At 41.1% G+C, this 19233-nt stretch overlaps 1 protein-coding gene across 1 annotated transcript in view; it reads right to left on the minus strand.

Moving 5' to 3' along the window:
• Window positions 1–2471: 2471 nt before the first annotated feature.
• The window catches only part of LOC118814967 (circularly permutated Ras protein 1-like), a 31890-nt gene continuing 15128 nt past the window's right edge, over window positions 2472–19233 (minus strand). Inside the window, exons 11-21 of the mRNA XM_036580887.1 lie at window positions 14292–14443; window positions 13192–13273; window positions 12391–12521; window positions 10582–10666; window positions 10395–10501; window positions 9835–9944; window positions 9527–9638; window positions 7214–7354; window positions 4256–4349; window positions 4130–4159; window positions 2472–3625 (exon numbers count right to left, since the gene is read on the minus strand). Coding sequence (XP_036436780.1) covers window positions 3563–3625; window positions 4130–4159; window positions 4256–4349; window positions 7214–7354; window positions 9527–9638; window positions 9835–9944; window positions 10395–10501; window positions 10582–10666; window positions 12391–12521; window positions 13192–13273; window positions 14292–14443 — 1107 coding nt within the window. The 3' untranslated portion in view covers window positions 2472–3562. The remainder of the gene's footprint in view (window positions 3626–4129; window positions 4160–4255; window positions 4350–7213; window positions 7355–9526; window positions 9639–9834; window positions 9945–10394; window positions 10502–10581; window positions 10667–12390; window positions 12522–13191; window positions 13274–14291; window positions 14444–19233) is intronic.

Here is a 19233-nt window from a genome sequence, read left to right on the forward strand (position 1 = left end):
TTAAAATTTCAGCACCTCCAACCGAAAACACCTTCCCGCATCCCTGACTTATTGGCTTGTTTTGGGCCACAAACAATACAAGTAAATGCGAACAACACAAACACATTCCTAGAGGTAGTGTTGTGGGTGATTTACAGCTGCTGTAAACTTTACAGACGTGGGAGAAATCATTACATTTACTCATACGACTCTTCTCTTTTCAAAAATCTGACTCCTCGTCACACAAGTAGATACAACACCAACAAATATGAAACTAGCAGATGAGCTAATAAAGCGTAACAGGTGGCGGTACATGGACAAGAGGATAATCAGAGACCCCCAGTGTGAAGAACATCTCTTACTGAGCACCTCACGTACAAAGAAACCAGCGCAGTATTTAAAGAATACCGTTTCTCCATGTATACGGTCAGCATGCACAAACATAAAGTTAAATGTGGAGCTGCTGTTTGGACTTTTTGGCTTGTAAGCCCACCACAAACACAAGCCCACCACAAACAGTACTCTTTGATATCTGATTGGGCTAATTAATACTTCATTTAATCAAATCAAGTGTGCTGCTGATTGAATATATGTAATGTCTGGAAAAATCCAGAACCAAACTTTGTTCTTCCAACTAGAAATTCATGTCACTGTTTAGTGCAGTGGTCTCCAACTCTGGTCCCTGAGAGCTGCCTTCCTGCAGAGTCCAGTTCCAACCTGTATCCAATAAGCTGCCCTTAACTCTAATACATCTAATCCAGCCAATCAGGGACTTGGAGGAGGTTGGTTAGCTGGAGCAAGTGTGGCAGGTTATGGTTGGAACTGGACTCTGCAGGAAGGCAGCTCTCCAGGACCAGAGTTCGAGACCAGTGGTTTACTGTATTTATGTTCATTTGGATCTGTTCTGATGATATTTGGTGATTTCACTGGCAAAACACACTTATTGTTCAGATATGGGATTTAAATAATGTGCTGAGGTGCCTCAGGTCTCAGAGCTGTTTGAGATTCAGCCCCAGCATGAGAAGAGGGCGCCGTTAGACTGGTATTACATAAGACTTGCAACGATAACTTGGTGACCAAAAAGTAATAAAAAGCAAAGGTTTCTGCATTAAACAGTGCTGTGTTACACGCTTAAAAATAAAGGAACTAAACTGTACTCTTTGGGAATAAAGGAACTAAACTGTACTCTTTGGGAATAAAGGAACTAAACTGTACTCTTTGGGAATAAAGGAACTAAACTGTACTCTTTGGGAATAAAGGTACTAAACTGTACTCTTTGGGAATAAAGGAACTAAACTGTACTCTTTGGGAATAAAGGAACTAAACTGTACTCTTTGGGAATAATTACTGACCACTGCTCACTGTGGAGAACTACTGCCATCACGATTGCTTTAGTGAAGCCTAACATAACAACGATGACATGCAGTAACTATAAATCATAGTTTACTATATTCTTCTTTATTGTTATTATTATTAGCAACAACCACAACTAATTGGTTCTACTCTTCACTCTACTGTGAACACATGAGAAAAATAAATGAATAACAACTTAATTGACCTCACCATTAAAATCCTCCAGATTTCTTGAACCAGTTCCAGCTGTGTTTGTCTGAAGATGTTTGTGATGGTCCAGTTGGCCGAGAGCTGGACATGCTGAACTGCTGCGTAGAAACAGGCGTCTCTCCGAACACCCTGACAAACCGCCTCACAACTTTTCTGTGCTGCTGAGAAGCTGCAGGCGAAGTTACTCTGAGCCTTTCAGTGAACCTTTTCCTTAAAACAGCCTTTTCAGGTTTGCTGGGTTTCTGTAAAGCACTTTAGGTCTTTGTCTTCAAAATAAAGGTCCTCTACATCACATGAACACCTTATAAAATAAATGTGAGCTCAAATCAAAGGCTGTCTGCTCTCCTTAATGCTGCCTGATCTGGTAGCCATGTGGATCCACATGCCAGTCAGATCTGCTGAGTCCATGAGCTGCAGATCAGACGAAATCAAGGAAAGCTGGGCTGCGTTCAGCCCCAACTAAACGTGGTAAAACATTCATTTAAATAGAAACAGTGGTGCGTTGAACACTCTGTTGTGTTACACAGGCCATTCTTAACGTCCTTCTAGTTTATTCTGTTAAAAAATTACAATAAAATACTACAAACGTGTCTCCTAATGTTTTCAATAGTTGTGTACACCAAGCTGCAGAGGTCTCAATTGTAGAGAGTGTAATAGAAAACATTGCGTTTAAAATTGTTTTAAAATAGTGGGGTTTATATACACCTCGCTGCTGATTGGGTAACACCTCTGACACGCCCATAAAATGAGAGAAAACACACCTCAAAACCCACCACACACCGTTTCACTGTTTCTACCAAACATGACGTTCAACATGGAAAACACTAGCAAAATGAGTGACAACATTTTGAGATTGACCGCGCCCCCCGGTAGGAAAGGAAGTTTCACTGAACAGCCGAGATCATACTGAAAAGAAATACATGGGCACTTATTATTATTATCATTATTTTTATATATGAGACACATTTCAAATGCAGTTTCATTACAAACTGAACTCCAAACACTGAAGTGCATTAACATTTTGGTACTTTACACCTGTGGTCACCAGCCCTGCTCTGAAGATCTACCTTCCTTCCAGACTTTATCTCCAACCCTGATCACCTGATCCTAATTATTGGCTTCAGAAGTCCTTGATTAGCTGAAAGACGTGTGTTAGATTTGGGTTGTGGGTGAAACATGCAGGACGGTCGATCTCCAGGAGGAGGACAGGTGACTCTACATTTATTCCTTTTCCATAAGTGAGGTTGATCAGACAGAACCACATAGACTCACTGCTCACTGTTAATGGTGTGTAAAATGTTAAATAATAATAAAATGTCTGAGTTACTCTTTAAATAGTAGCCATCAAAAAGTATTTTGCTCTTTTAACGTGTGAGCTGTGTGTTTTATTCTGTTTAAAGGTTCTAGCACTGCTTCAGGTCTCTTGTGGTCTGATGTGGAATTTAGCAGATCAGTGCTGCCCTCTAGTGGTGAGACAGAGAAAACTCCAGAGACACAAAAACACCCACCTACACACTCTTGCACACGTTTGTATTTATATGTTTGTAATTTGCACTGTAATGTGTCTAAAAGCTCCTTCACAAACAGTTATTACATGAAATAAGCTGCCTGACGTCTGAGATGTTTTATGTTTTAAAGATGTGGTGAACTATAACTATTAGGTCTACACCAGTACTACAAGGTAGGTGTTTCTAATAAAGTGGCCAGTTAGTGGAAGCACAAGGTAGGTGTTTCTGATAAAGTGGCCAGTTAGTGGAAGCGCAAGGTAGGCGTTTCTAATAAAGTGGCCAATTAGTGGAAGTACATGGTAGGTGTTTCTAATAAAGTGGCCGGTGAGTGGAAGCACAAGGTAGGCGTTTCTAATAAAGTGGCCAATTAGTGGAAGTACATGGTAGGTGTTTGTAATAAAGTGGCCGGTGAGTGTCGTGTTCAGGTTAGTGTCTGTAAGCTGGTTAACAGTCCAGAGTTTTCAGTGTTTATGAGAGAGTTCAGTCGGAGTGAGTGGTGTGTTTGTAGGTGTTTAGCAGTCGTAGTAGTTGTTCTTCATGGCGTACAGCAGAGCAGCATCAGCGTCAGAGAGAGACTAGCAGACAGACAGAGAGAGAGGAGGATTAACCACTAACACATGTAGCTGATCTGTTAAGACATGCTTGACTTTTTTGCTTATGTAGCTTTAGCACTAGAGCTATGAGGCTAATACAAGTAATGAAACCTTATACTCACCAAGTACCTGGGAATCTACAACACTAACCTAAACAGCTGCAGGGTAAATGGGAGGGGCTAAACAGCTGCTGGGGAAATGGGAGGGGCTAAACTGCTGCAGGGTGAATGGGAGGGGCTAAACCGCTGTAGGGTGAATGGGAGGGGCTAACCCGCTGTAGACTAAATAGTGGATTTGTTTAAATGTGTTGGGCTGTTTTTTGTGGTTTAGTTTCCACATGTGGACTGTTTGCACTGGGACATGAATGACATACTGTGAAACGTTTAACTTGCTGATGTGGTTCTGACGGTTTATGTCCAACTGTGTTTTGTCCATTTTTGTAGATAACTGAAAAACTAATGTAATGAACAGCCAAACTGGTCTCACCTGACAGTCAGATCTCACCTCTGATGTTTTCTACAATAAAAGAACAGGACAATAAAAATAAAAGTCCTCAACTCATCCATTTAAACACTGTGTGTGTGTGTGTGTGTGTGTGTGTGAGAGACGTACACGTGGGTATTTGTGCAGGTTGTTGTAGATGGCGTCTGTGGTTCTGATCCACTCTCCCCATATCAGTTCGTCCTCTGTATTCTGTCTGTGCTCCCTGTAACACACACACCAATACATGTTTGTGTAATGAGATATGCAGTAACTCTCGACATATTATATTCATATGTAAACGCAAAGTGTTTGACCTATACAGACAAAGTTTGTAAACAAATTTTTTTTAGCAGGGTTGACAAAGCCAGCCAGCATCGCTTTGGAGTTAAAGCGGCTGCAGGACACTGTGGATTGTTTTTGATTTCTCAATTGGGTTAATATAGCAATTCCAGGTAGTTGCTATGGTGTTGCTAAGAGATATTCCAGCTTGTTGTTAACACATCGCTTTGTGATTGTTGGGTGGCTGGTAAGTTGTTGCTAGGTTGTTGCTGTTCTGTCCCAGGTGGTTTCTATGGTGTTGCTAGGCCGCTGCTATGGTATGATATCCATGGTATAATATATGCTGCTGCGAGTCGCCCTGTAAAGCCTGAAGTAATCATTTAAAGTTAGAGGTGTTGAGTCAGGAGTTTTCACATCACGTGGTACGTCTTTATGTATTAATGTCACACAGGCTCAAAAAGAAGGTCCGGCTCGATGTTTCGGCCTCAAATGGTCTCAAAATCAACATCATTCTGATGAAGATGTGATGACAGTAGTAGATAATTCACTCACATCCTCAGAAGACGCTCCTTCACCAACTTTAGACTGAGGTCTCTCTGAGTTCTCTTTCAATCAGGTTCATCCACTCAGGGAGGAGGGCTGAATCACATGCCACGAAGTGTTATTTGGCATGTTGCATGCAGTTACATATTTCCACCAAAGAGGTCTCCAAATCCCCAAAAACCCTCTGTCTGAAACACTCTGTTAGAGCTCCTGTTTGGTTTTTAAGCCCCTCCTCCCATTGAGCCCAGTATGCTCTGATCGGTCAGCCTCCAGAGCGGTTCCACCCCTGCACGTTCCGCCCCTGTCCTGCAGTCAGCAGACAGACCCTTCTCTCCTGAGCAGCTGTAAACTCTGTGGCTGTTTCTCCAGCAGCGTCGGTTTTGCCGGATCAGTTTGATCCAGAGTGGATCCTGAAAGTCCGATCAGTGTCTCTCCACACGCTACAGCACTGAACACACTCTTCCTCCTCCAGTAGCCGCTGTGGGCTGTGTAAGGGGGTGGAGCTTGCCGGTAGGCGGGCAGTAAGGACTGTGTTACGAGATGATGTCATCCTGTAACAAAGGAAAAGGGCTGGAATTCCAACGAGGCGTTTCAGGCAGCTAAAAAGTGGGTTCTGTGGGAGAGAGTTTCTCCCTCTGGAGGGAACGCTGAGCTTTGGGGCTTTGCAAAACGTTTACATGCACAAAACGCTACATGACACTCTAAAGGAAAAAGAAATACCGGAAAAACATAACAGGTCCCTTTTGAATAAAGTTTAGACAAGTGCGTGTCACAGCTGGTAGTTGGTAATGACTCTTGGGTCTGGATGGTATTCAGAAAATATACCAGAACCTTTTTATAGAGCATTACATTCATGTTTACTTCATATTATACAACACCATTTCCAAAAAAGTTGGGACACTTTGCAAAATGCAAATAAAAACTAAATTCAGTGATATGCAAATCATTTAAACCCTCTATTTTATTGAAAATACTACAAAGACAACAAATCAAATGTTGAAACTGAGAAATGTTGTTGTTTTTTGAAAAATATAAGCCCATTTTAAATTTTATGCCAACAACACGTTCCAAAAAAGTTGGGACGGGGGCCTGTTTACCACTGTGTTTCATCACCTCTTCTTTAACAGCACTCTGTAAGCATTTGGGAACTGAGGAGACACTGCTGTAGTTTAGAAAGTGAAATGTTTTCCTGTTCTTGTTTGATACAGGATTTCAGCTGCTCATCAGTTCAGGGGCTCATTTGTCATATTTTTTATTTCATAATGCACCAAATGTTATCAGTGGTGACAGATCTGGACTGCTGGCAGGTCAGTTTGCCACCCGGACTCTTAATATGGAGCAATGCTGTTGTAAAACATGCAGAATGTGGTTTAACATCATCTTGCTGAAATAATCAAGGCCTTCCCTGAAAAAGATGTCGTCTGGATGGCAGCATATGTTGCCAAAACGTGTATATATATATATATATATATATATAAATGGTGCCTTCACAGATGTGCACATCACCCATGCCATGTGCACTAATGCCCCCTATACCATCATGAATACTGGCTTTTGAACTGTGCACTGAAAACAAGCTGAGTGGTCTTTAGCCCAGAGGACACAGTGTCCATGATTTCCAAAAAAGAATTTCAAATATTGATTCGTGGGACCACAGGACACTTTTCCACTTCGCCTCAGTCCATTTTAAATGAGCTCAGGCCCAGAGAAGGTGGCAGCGTTTCTGGATCCTGTTTATATTTGGTTTCTTCTTTGTGTTTTAGCGTTTTAACTTGCATTTGTAGATGCAGTGATGAACTGTTTTCACAGACAGTGGTTTTCAGAAGTGTTTCTGAGCCCATGTAGTGTTTGTTGCCCCCGTCCCAACTTTTTTGGAATGTCTTGCTGGCATCAAATTCAAAATGGGCATATTTTTTTGAAAAAACAATAAAATTTCTCAGTTTTAACATTTGATATTTTATCTTTGAAGCATTTTCAATTAAATATAGGTTTTAAATGATTTGCACATCACTGCATTTTTTTTTTATTTACATTTTTCACAGCGTCACAACTTTTTTGGAACAACTCCTTACAGCAATTATACAGGCTTATGCCAGGCATTATAAGGTATTATACCTACAATATAATGTCTTATAATTGTGTTTATAAGCACTGTGAATACAGGATTCAGAGGAAGTGCTACTTTGATTCTTTTAGATTGTCATCATAAAGATATAAAGGCATGTTTTTTTGAGAAAACAAATTCTGAGAACCAACATCTCTTACAGTGCTCTGTGTACGAGTTGTTTCTGGGCGTCTCTCTCTCTCTGGGCGTCTCTGAATCGGCCCCTGAGGGCCAGCGCTGCACTCGTCTGACTGGCATTCAGCAGCAGGATGGATAGACAGAGGGAGGACAGGACCTGGGAACTACAAACACAACTGTTTTACTCATTGATGATTTACAGGTTAAAAGCAGAAGGTGGAACAGTTTTTACACAGATCCATTGATACCTCCAGTGAAAGCAGCAGTGACCAGAGAACTGGCTAACCTGCTAAGATAGCTTGTTACAGAAGCCCTAAAGCAGGAGTGTCCACTCCGGGTCCTGGAGATCTACCACCCAACCACAGTCTGTCACACCTGATCCAGGTGATGAATATCTGAATATCAGAGCCAAGTGTGTAAAATCTGGACTGTCCAGAGTGGTAGACCACCAGGAGCAGGACTAAGGACCCCTGTCCTAAAGGCCATGGATCAACATCATGTGATGTTTATCTCATTATCACAGCAAACGGAATGTTGTTAATTATATCATTATCATGACATGTGGGACTTTTATTAATGTGACATTTATTATGTCGTGATAATGCCATAAATATCTCAGGATCTCAAGAAAACAAATGAAAACATCACAGAGTGAAAGCAACATGATCCGAGAACTGGCCAGAGGAAACGTAAATATTACCGACGTAATATTAATGAAATGTATTAATCTGTTTATACTGACGTTGAGAGCTTAAGAGATAATAATTGAATATAAAACATGAAAGCGGTGTGATTATTTTATTTCTACACCACAATCTTGTTAAGTATGTAAGCATATCGTTGCTGTTAGAACGACAAAGTAACTTTACAGAAGAAGCAAAACATATTTATAACTTTACTGTAAGTTAATGTGAGAAGATTTTATTCTTAAGTCATTTTAAACATTTCTACTGCTCTGTTGATCATGAAATGTTCACAGTGTAAATGGAATCTGGTTACAGATTATTTCTATACAGTCGTGTGTAAAAGTTTGAACACCCTCTGGTCAAACTACATATTGTGATGATTTTCTAAGTGACAATAAGTTAGCACACTTAAACATGGCATTTTACACATTACATACACACCGATCAGGCAGAACATTCTGACCACCTCCTTGTTTCTACGCTCATTGTCCATTTTATCAGCTCCACTTACTATATAGGTGCACTTTGTAGTTCTACAGTTACAGACTGTAGTCCATCTGTTTCTCTGATACTTTGTTAGCCCCCTTTTACCCTGTTCTTCAGTGGTCAGGACCCCCATGGGCCCTCACAGAGCAGGTACTATTTGGGTGGTGGATCATTCTCAGCACTGCAGTAACACTGACGTGGTGGGGGTGTGTTAGTGTGTATTGTGCTGGTACGAGTGGATCAGACACAGCAGTGCTGCTGGAGTTTTTAAACACTGTGTCCACTCACTGTCCACTCTATTAGACACTCCTACCTTGTCAGTCCACCTTGTAGATGTAAAGTCAGAGACGATAGCTCATCTGCTGCTGTACAGTTTGTGTTGGTCATCCTCTAGTCCTTCATCAGTGGTCACAGGACGCTGCCCACAGGACGCTGTTGGCTGGATGTTTTTGGTTGGTGGACTATTCTCAGTCCAGCAGTGACACTGAGGTGTTTAAAAACTCCAGCAGCACTGCTGTGTCTGATCCACTCAGACCAGCACAACACACACTAACACACCACCACCACGTCAGTGTTACTGCAGTGCTGAGAATGACCCACCACCCAAATAGTACCTGCTCTGTGAGGGTCCATGGGGGTCCTGACCACTGAAGAACAGGGTAAAAGGGGGCTAACAAAGTATCAGAGAAACAGATGGACTACAGTCTGTAACTGTAGAACTACAAAGTGCACCTATATAGTAAGTGGAGCTGATAAAATGGACAATGAGTGTAGAAACAAGGAGGTGGTCATAATGTTATGCCTGATTGGTGTGTGTGTGTGTGTGTATATATATATATATATATATATACACACACACACACACACACACACACACACACACACACATGTGGTAATAATGACTAGTGGGCTACTTTGTGAACGAATACTCATAATTGTGCAGCCCTAGTTTCAACAGATGTGTTCAGATTTGTATACAGAGTCAGTGGAGAGGCCCACAAGATGATTCAGGGGACCAGAATAAACTTTATATAGGGTCACCATTGCACAAAAACCTTAAAACTTTGATTCTCCATTTTTATTGTTTTATTGCTGTGCAGCTGAAAACGCTTGTTTTATGGGTTAGTTTTTTTGGGTCAGGGGTCTCTGGTCTGATGATGTCACCTGTTCTCAGTGGTCTTCAGGTTAGCCATCAGCACTCTGAGCATGCTCAGTCCGTCACAACGGCGATACCTCACCTGCAGCTGCACACATACACTCCTCCCACTCAGCAGGGCTGCAGAGAGAGAGGGAGAGAGAGAGATTCAGAAACAGGGAGATACAAAGATATATATACTTAAATATATAATATATTTATATATATCTTTCTCACTGAGAAGTACAATCACTATTGACTCATTCAGTCTGCTTAGCTTCGTTATGACAGCGCTATCAGAACAGTGTGTGAGTGATGTTTAATACTCTCCCCTCACCGCGGGTCTTTTCCGTCTCTCCGTACTGAAACGTAATCTTTGATTTCTCAGTGATGTTTCCCACCTCCCGCATCCCACGATGCCCTGCTTCCTTCTCTCCTCTCAGACTCCTGAAAACCACAGATACATACACACACCATCATGGTTTTCAAGTCCAATACTGTACAAAAGTTTAAAAACAGCACCATACTAAAGTTTAGAAACCCTGTTAGAAAATTTAGAATCAAGTCGAGTCAAAGTTTGTTTATATAGCTGTTTTTTTACAGCAGGTGTATCACAAAGCAGCTTTACAGAAAAATCTGGGCCCAAGCCCCCATGAGCGTCGCCAATTAATAGTTAATATTAATAGTCCACAATTAATAGTTTAGATTCAATGTTCAGAAGTTTAGAATCAACATTCAAAAGTTTAGAGTCCACAATTAATAGTTTAGATTCAATGTTCAGAAGTTCCAACGTTGAAATGTTTAGAATCAATGTACAAAAGTTTTGTGCAGCCCTCAAGAATTTCGTTTCACAAGAAGTTTGCTGAGTGTTTAGCAGGGTAACAGGTGAAGACTCACAGTGCTGAGGGCAGCAGCAGGGTGACGGTGCAGTGTGTAGCGATGGTTCTGTCATCAATGAGTCCCATAAACTCAACATACAGATCATCACAGCTGGAGATCACCACCTACACACACACTACACATTACACACCAACACACGGACTACAGTCAAACCAGTATGATGCATCTCCACACAGGTACAGACCTTTCCTCCGGTTCCATCGGTCAGTCGTCCTAACTCATCCAGCCTGCAGCCGGACCTGTCCACAGCCACTACAGACACTGATACCCTGCAGACAAAACACAGTTCATTTATTTAATCCAATCAAAACAGCCATTAAGGGCAAGTTATTCATTTTTCAGTGCCAGGAAAAAAAGCAGAAACACATATTTTACATAAAACCATGCAGAGTCCTCAACAGGTTTAAAGCTTCTCAAAGAATCTTCCATTCTGTTCAGGAGCCTCACTTTCAGCTCCTCAAAGAATCTGCAGACACACCTCCAGAGTTCAGTCTTAGAAGCTGGTTGATCATTTTCTGAAGTAATCAAACACATTCAGTGGTGTTGAGGTCTGGACTCTGGGGTGGTCAGTCCATCGTTCAGCTTCTTTGTTTGATGTGTCCGTCTCCTTTTCTCAGTGAGGTTCTTCTTGATCAGCTACACATCCTTTCAGACCCACAGCGCTGAGTCGTCTTCTCACAGTGGAAGGATGGACAGAAACACCTGTGGATGTTTTCAGATCTGAAGCAGCTTGATTTTCTCCTCTCTCTCAGAGATGAAAGCTTGAAGTGCTGTTTATCTGAACGGGCAGTTTTGGGGTCGACCAGCTCTTCCAGGTGGTTGTTAGGAGACACATTTTCTCTGTAGCTTTAATCAGGTTTTGAACTCCAGTTTTTTTTTTTTACTCATTTTTCTTTGACTCTCAACTTTTCTTCTTTATGCAAGTGTCTTGTGTCTAATATCTTCAGAAATCTTATTGTTACAATAACGTTGCTGTGAGGATTTGATTGCATTCAGCCACAAGAGGGTTAGGGAGGTCAGGTTTAAATTTGGATGAGAAGGCCTGGCCTGGTCAGTATTCCAGTTTATCCCAAAGCTGATCAGTGGGGTTGAGGTCAGGGTTCTGTGGTTCTTCCACATCAAACTCAACAACCTATTTTTTTGTGGAGCTCACTTTGTGTACAGGAGGCGCTGTCCTGCTGGAACACGAAAGGATCTTCCCCAAACTGTTCCACAAAGCTGGAAGCACACGGTTTCTCCAGCGCAACACACACTAACACACCACCACCACTCAGTGTCACTGCAGTGCTGAGGATGATCCACCACCCAAATAGTACCTGCTCTGTGAGGGTCCATGGGGGTCCTGACCACTGAAGAACAGGGTAACAAAGTATGCAGAGACACAGATGGACTACAGTCTGTAACTGTAGAACTACAGAGTGAAACTATATGGTCAGTGGAGCTGATAAAGTGGACAGTGAGTGTAGACATGAGGAGGTGGTTTTGATGTTATATGTTTCTTTTTATTAGGGCATTATTAATTGCTTGCTTATAGTTCATTAATTGTTAAGACACAGACCCTTAAATAAAGTGTTACTGTTACCTGATATCAAACTTACACTAAACCCATAGGAGTAGAGTATAAAATGATCTAAAGGCTGATGTTTATCAGCACTTTTCTGCTTTTCACTTATAGCTGTGCTCTGTTTACTGTCTGCTACCAGGTGCCGGAGACCCTCTCGTCCAATGTGCGGCAGCTGCAGTCTTTATCTTCACTGGTGTAAACAGAGTAAACAAAACTGGACCAAAACGTAAGATGCTCTATGCTGCCCTCTGGTGCAGCATAGAGGTTAGACACCTCAAGCTTCTTATAAGGGCAGAGCTCATTTGCATAACAAACATCCTAATTTACTATTTGATTTTAAACCTTTGTACCTATTTGACTATTCGGATAGTCTGACTGCTTCCTGGTTAGTGTAAGTGTATGTGTTGGTGTGTGTATTAGTGATCATACCCCTGTGCAGCTGCGGTCTCTCCGAGCTCCTGGTAGAATATTGAAGAGGAGACGATAGAGCGAGAGTGAGAAAGTTCAGGGTCCAAATTACCCAGTCCTGCGTTTGGAACCCCATCAGTACACAGCAGCACCTGACACACAGAAAAGCAGGACTTTATGTGGATGATAATGTAGTTCCAATTTCAGTTTAAATGCATAAGTAAGGTCTGTCCAAGCTGTTTTACTAAATTCTTTAATTTAAATAAGCTTTCATAGCTTATTGTCATAATTTGCAGCAAATATATAAAGATTTGGGGAATGTTGGTGACTATAGTGTTTGTTAGCACCATTAGCCTGACAGCTCCAGTTCTAAACTAAAGAAGCAAAACTCGGACATGTCTTGGCTGCTTAACTGCATTTGAGGTTGGAGGAATATCATGTTAATTTGATTATTCACCAAGCTATTCCTTTAAGTACAGTAAAACAGTAGAAACGGTAACTGTTCTACTGTAGGGTGCTGTTCATAAGACTACATAACACCTCCATAAGCTTGCAATGGCAACTGACATAACCTACATAACTTTTTATAAATGCTTATTCCAACAGGCATCACCTGTCATAAAGGTTACTTTAGCTAACTTTGATGAAAATTGGCAAATGTAACCTTTATAGCTCATGACGCCTATTTGAATAAGTATTTAAGAACATTTATGTAGGGTTATGTCAGTTGTCATGACAAGTGCAGGTGTCATATAGCCATATGAACAGCACCCTACAGTAAAGTGTTACCATAGAAGCTTATAATGATAATAGTATGCTGACCTTTGATCCAGGGTGCTTGGAGGCCATCATTATGGAAACCAGAGCAGCAGCTCCCAGAGAAGATGCTCCACTCTCCTGAAGCCTGTGATGGGTTACACAGGAAGTAACATCATCACTATTATGGCTTTAAGATAAGTAGATATATAGCTGTTTTATTTTAAAACTATTAACTCCTTAACAATAAGTGCAGCTTTGAAAACACATTTGGGACTTTTAACTGAACTTGAGCTTTAGACAAAAAACCTTTTTGCTCTGAGTGAATCTACTTTAATTGAGCTCAAAAGCACAGCCAGTACATGACCAGCAAACACAGCTTTGAACAGCTGTTCACACAGAAAATCATCAGATTTTTTATTGCATCACAAAAACATTACTTAAGTGCAGAAAATGTGTTTCAGTAGTGACAGTTCATAATTTCCCACACTGATTTTCAGACTTTGTGTCACGCCTCCCTCCGGCTCAGCAGGGACTGACACTCCTCACACCGTTCAGGACTCCAACTCCAAGAATCCTCTGGGGATCACATGACCATGAACTCTCAAACGCCCACCTATCCATGCTCTTGTTCACCTGATTAATGATTGTTGAGACCTGTTGTGTATATAGTCACTACATGTTTGAGTTGCTTCTTTGTGAAGTACTGTATCAGCCCTCTGTGCATTACTGAGCCTTCATTTCTTAGTTTGACTTCCCGGTTTGTTTTCCTGCTTGTTTTCTCGTTCATGACTTTAGTCTGACCCCTTTTGACTCTGTTTGCTCTTCCGTGTATTTGACCCTTTGCTCGTGTTCTCCTGTTCTGATTTAGTCCAGCCTTTATTGCCCCGTTTGCCTGTGTATCGATCTTTGCCTGTTTTTTTTATGACGATTCTGGATTTGTCCTTATTAAACGTTTTCTGTGAGCATCTGACTCTTTCCAAAGCCGCCACACTTTGGGACACATTTCCTTAAAAACAAAGGGATCTAACTGCTCACCATGTGGCCATGAGGGACAGGGATGCAGCCTCACTTCCTGCTCTAAAATGCAGGGTCGTGGCTAAAACAAGGCTCTGCCTACAGATTAAAACTCTTTGTGTGTGTGTATGTATAGTTGGAGTAGTTACTTGTGAATCTCCATCTGCAGGCTGGCTTGACTCTGAGAGAGAGGAGGCGGAGTCGGAAAGCTAAGCCCCGCCTCTTTGAGGTATTCTTTGTCAGACAGTTCTCCTCCTTGAAGAACTTGGGACGGAAGCTCACCAACACTGTGCATTGTTACCTAACAAAGCACACACATCAAACTTTTCATTAATGAAATTCTGTAATTTTCTACAACAGTAATAGACACAGGAAGTAATTTTACTTATTAAAACTTCAAAAGTGACTGTAAGTAAAAAGTAACAATGCAACAAAATGTTCGATAGCTTTGTATAGAACCTCATTACTACATTACATTTTTTCCTTTATGAGTGTAATGTTACTGCAGAGGGTTATAAATGTCTGATCACTGCAGGTTATAAGTATGTTTTGCTGAAAGTTATGGATACCTTATACCTTATCACTTAAGGTTATGAGAACCTTATCGATTAGCAGTGCCGTATCATGGAAGTCACAAGTAACTTGTCACTGAACATCAAGAGAACCTTATTCCTGAAGGTTAGTAGTACTTTACCGCTGAAAGTGATGAGTACCTTATTAATGAGAATTAAAAGTATTTTATCACTAAAGGTTAAGAGTACATTATCACTAAGCAGTGCTATATCAGTAAAAGTTAGGAATACCTTATCACTGACTGTTAGGAGTGCCTTTTTACCGAAGGTTAGGAGTGCCTTATCACTAAAGGTAGGGAGTACTTCATCATTGATGGTTAGGAATACCTTATCACTGACTGTTAGGAGTGCCTTTTTACTGAAGGTTAGGAGTGCCTTATCACTAAGGCTAGGAGTGCCTTATCACTAAAGGTAGGGAGTACTTCATCATTGATGGTTAGGAATACCTTATCACTGACTGTTTAGGAGTACTTTATAACTAAAGGGTAGGAGTATCTTATCACTGGCTGGATAGGAGTACCTTACTAAAGGTAGGGAGTGCCTTGTCACTAAAGGTTAGAAGTGCCTTATCACTGAAGGTAGGGAGTACTTTATCATTGATGGTTAGGAGTGCCTTATCACTAAAGGTAGGGAGTGCTTTATCACTGACTATAGGGAGTACTTTATCATTGATGGTTAGGAGTGCCTTATCACTAAAGGTAGGGAGTGCCTTATCACTAAAGATAGGGAGTACTTTATCATTGATGGTTAGGAGCGCCTTATCACTAAAGGTAGGGAGTGCCTTATCACTAAAGGTAGGGAGTACTTTATCACTGATGGTTGGGAGTGCCTTATCACTAAAGGTAGGGAGTGCCTTATCACTAAAGGTAGGGAGTGCCTTATCACTAAAGGTAGGGAGTGCTTTATCACTAAAGGTAGGGAGTGCCTTGTCACTAAAGATAGGGAGTACTTTATCATTGATGGTTAGGAGCGCCTTATCACTAAAGGTAGGGAGTGCCTTATCACTAAAGGTAGGGAGTACTTTATCACTGATGGTTGGGAGTGCCTTATCACTAAAGGTAGGGAGTGCCTTATCACTAAAGGTAGGGAGTGCCTTATCACTAAAGGTAGGGAGTGCCTTATCACTAAAGGTAGGGAGTGCTTTATCACTAAAGGTAGGGAGTGCTTTATCACTGACTATAGGGAGTACTTTATCATTGATGGTTAGGAGTGCCTTATCACTAAAGGTAGGGAGTGCCTTATCACTAAAGGTAGGGAGTGCCTTGTCACTAAAGATAGGGAGTACTTTATCATTGATGGTTAGGAGTGCCTTATCACTAAAGGTAGGGAATACTTTATCACTGATGGTTGGGAGTGCCTTATCACTAAAGGTAGGGAGTGCCTTATCACTAAAGGTAGGGAGTGCCTTATCACTAAAGGTAGGGAGTGCTTTATCACTAAAGGTAGGGAGTACTTTATCACTGATGGTTGGGAGTGCCTTATCACTAAAGGTAGGGAGTACTTTATCACTGATGTTTGGGAGTGCCTTATCACTAAAGGTAGGGAGTACTTTATCACTGATGTTTGGGAGTGCCTTATCACTAAAGATAGGGAGTGCCTTATCACTAAAGATAGGGAGTGCCTTATTACTAAAGGTAGGGAGTACTTTATCACTGATGGTTGGGAGTGCCTTATCACTAAAGGTAGGGAGTACTTTATCACTGATGTTTGGGAGTGCCTTGTCACTGAAGGTTAGGAGTGCTTTATCACTGAAGGTTAGAAATGTCTTATCATTAAAGGTGGGGAGTACCTTATCATTGACAGTTAGGAGTGCCTTATCACTGATGGTTAGGACTGACACTAAAGGTAAGGAGTATCTTATCATTAAAAGTAAGGACAATATTATCACTTAAGGTAGGGAGCACTTTATCCTTGATGATCAGAAGTGCCTTATCACTGAAGGTTAGGAATATCTTATCACAAAAGTTATGGAGTACTTTATCATTGATTTTTAGGAGTGCCTTATAACTGACAGTTAAGAATATTTTTTTACTACAAGTACAGTATACCTTATTACTAAATTAGGATTAGGAGTACCATATCACTGAAGGTTAGGAATATCTTATCACTAAAGGTAGGGAGTACCGTATCACTGATAGTTAGGAGTAACTTATCACTGGAGGTTAGCAGTAACTTATCACTGATGATTCGGAGAACTTTATCACTGACAATTAGGAGTATATTATCACTAAAGATTAGGAGTACCTTTTCATTGAAGGTTAGGACTACCTTTACTGTAAGCCCGGATAAGTTGCATTTACTTAAAAAAAACTGAGGAAACCGGTTGCCTTAAAAAAATAAGTAATGTGTAATGAAAACGAGTTAGAATAACTATAATTTTACTTTACTGTGAACATGGCCACTGACCAAAACAAATGCTCACTTGTCAGCATAAAGAACGATGACCTTCGCTCTTAGCTAACTAAACAATGTGAGGCAGCTGAGTAAAGCATATATAAAAAAACATACGTCTGAGGAAAGGCAGCCTGGGTGGAATGAAAGCACACTGACGGTGAGTAAAACAAAGGGAAATAAACACTCAGGATGCAAATAGATGGAGCCAGGAGCCAATGGGAAAGACATATGTTTTATCTAATAAGATCGTGTTAACAAAACAAACATGTAACTGTATTTCACAGCTTACTTAGCTTCACTCAGTTTCACACATCTGTTCAGCAACTTTAATGAGAAAGAAACAATTAAAACCAACAGAAATGTCGTCATTTTTTGAATGTGGGGTTTCAAAGTTGCCATAGCAACAGACTAAACTAAATAGCAATAAGTTAATTCAACTCAAAAATGTCATTTGGGTGTACAAAATCATCAGAAACGTTCCCTTAACTTAAAATTGTTGAGTAATATGTAAGTAATACTGAGTTTTATGTACAACAGACTTAATTTATTTGAGATAAAACAAAATGTGGGATTACAGTGTTGTGACTAAAAGTTAGGAGTACCTTATCACTAAAGGTTACAAGTACTTCATTGCTGAATATCACAAGTACCTCATTACTGAAGGTAAAAAGTAGACTACTGCTGAGGGTTACAAGTACCTTGTCCCTAAAATCATGAGTACTTTATCAACAATGGTTATGAGTACTTCAAACCTGAAGGTCATACGTGGCTTATCACTGAAGGTAAAGAGTACCTTATCACTGAAGGTAAAGAGTACCTTATCGCAGGAGGTTAGGGTTACCTCATCGCAGGAGGTTAGGATTACCTTATGGCAGGAGGTTAGGGTTACCTTATGGCAGGAGGTTAGGAGTACCTTATCGCAGGAGGTTAGGATTACCTTATCACAGGAGGTTAGGAGTACCTTATCGCAGGAGGTTAGGAGTACCTTATCGCAGGAGGTTAGGAGTACCTTATCGCAGGAGGTTAGGATTACCTTATCACTGAAGGTAAGGAGTACCTTATCGCAGAAGGTTAGGGTTACCTTATCGCAGGAGGTTAGGGTTACCTTATGGCAGGAGGTTAGGGTTACCTTATGGCAGGAGGTTAGGGTTACCTTATCGCAGGAGGTTAGGGTTACCTTATTGCAGGAGGTTAGGAGTACCTTATCGCAGGAGGTTAGGAGTACCTTATCGCAGGAGGTTAGGGTTACCTTATCGCAGGAGGTTAGGGTTACCTTATGGCAGGAGGTTAGGGTTACCTTATCGCAGGAGGTTAGGGTTACCTTATCGCAGGAGGTTAGGGTTACCTTATGGCAGGAGGTTAGGAGTACCTTATCGCAGGAGGTTAGGGTTACCTTATCGCAGGAGGTTAGGATACCTATCACTAGTAAAGAGTACCTTATCGCAGGAGGTTAGGATTACCTTATCACTAAAGGTAAAGAGTACCTTATCGCAGGAGGTTAGGGTTACCTTATCACTAAAGGTAAAGAGTACCTTATCGCAGGAGGTTAGGATTACCTTATCACTGAAGGTAAAGAGTACCTTATCGCAGGAGGTTAGGTTACCTTATTGCAGGAGGTTAGGAGTACCTTATCGCAGGAGGTTAGGGTTACCTTATCGCAGGAGGTTAGGATTACCTTATCACTAAAGGTAAAGAGTACCTTATCGCAGGAGGTTAGGGTTACCTTATCACTAAAGGTAAAGAGTACCTTATTGCAGGAGGTTAGGATTACCTTATCACTAAAGGTAAAGAGTACCTTATCGCAGGAGGTTAGGGTTACCTTATTGCAGGAGGTTAGGATTACCTTATCACTAAAGGTAAAGAGTACCTTATCGCAGGAGGTTAGGGTTACCTTATTGCAGGAGGTTAGGATTACCTTATCACTAAAGGTAAAGAGTACCTTATCGCAGGAGGTTAGGGTTACCTTATGGCAGGAGGTTAGGAGTACCTTATCACTAAAGGTTAGGAGTACCTTATCGCAGGAGGTTAGGGTTACCTTATGGCAGGAGGTTAGGAGTACCTTATCACTAAAGGTTAGGAGTACCTTATCACTAAAGGTTAGGAGTACCTTATCGCAGGAGGTTAG

The sequence above is a fragment of the Colossoma macropomum genome, unplaced genomic scaffold, assembly GCF_904425465.1.
Source record: "Colossoma macropomum unplaced genomic scaffold, Colossoma_macropomum, whole genome shotgun sequence".
NCBI lineage: Eukaryota > Metazoa > Chordata > Actinopteri > Characiformes > Serrasalmidae > Colossoma > Colossoma macropomum.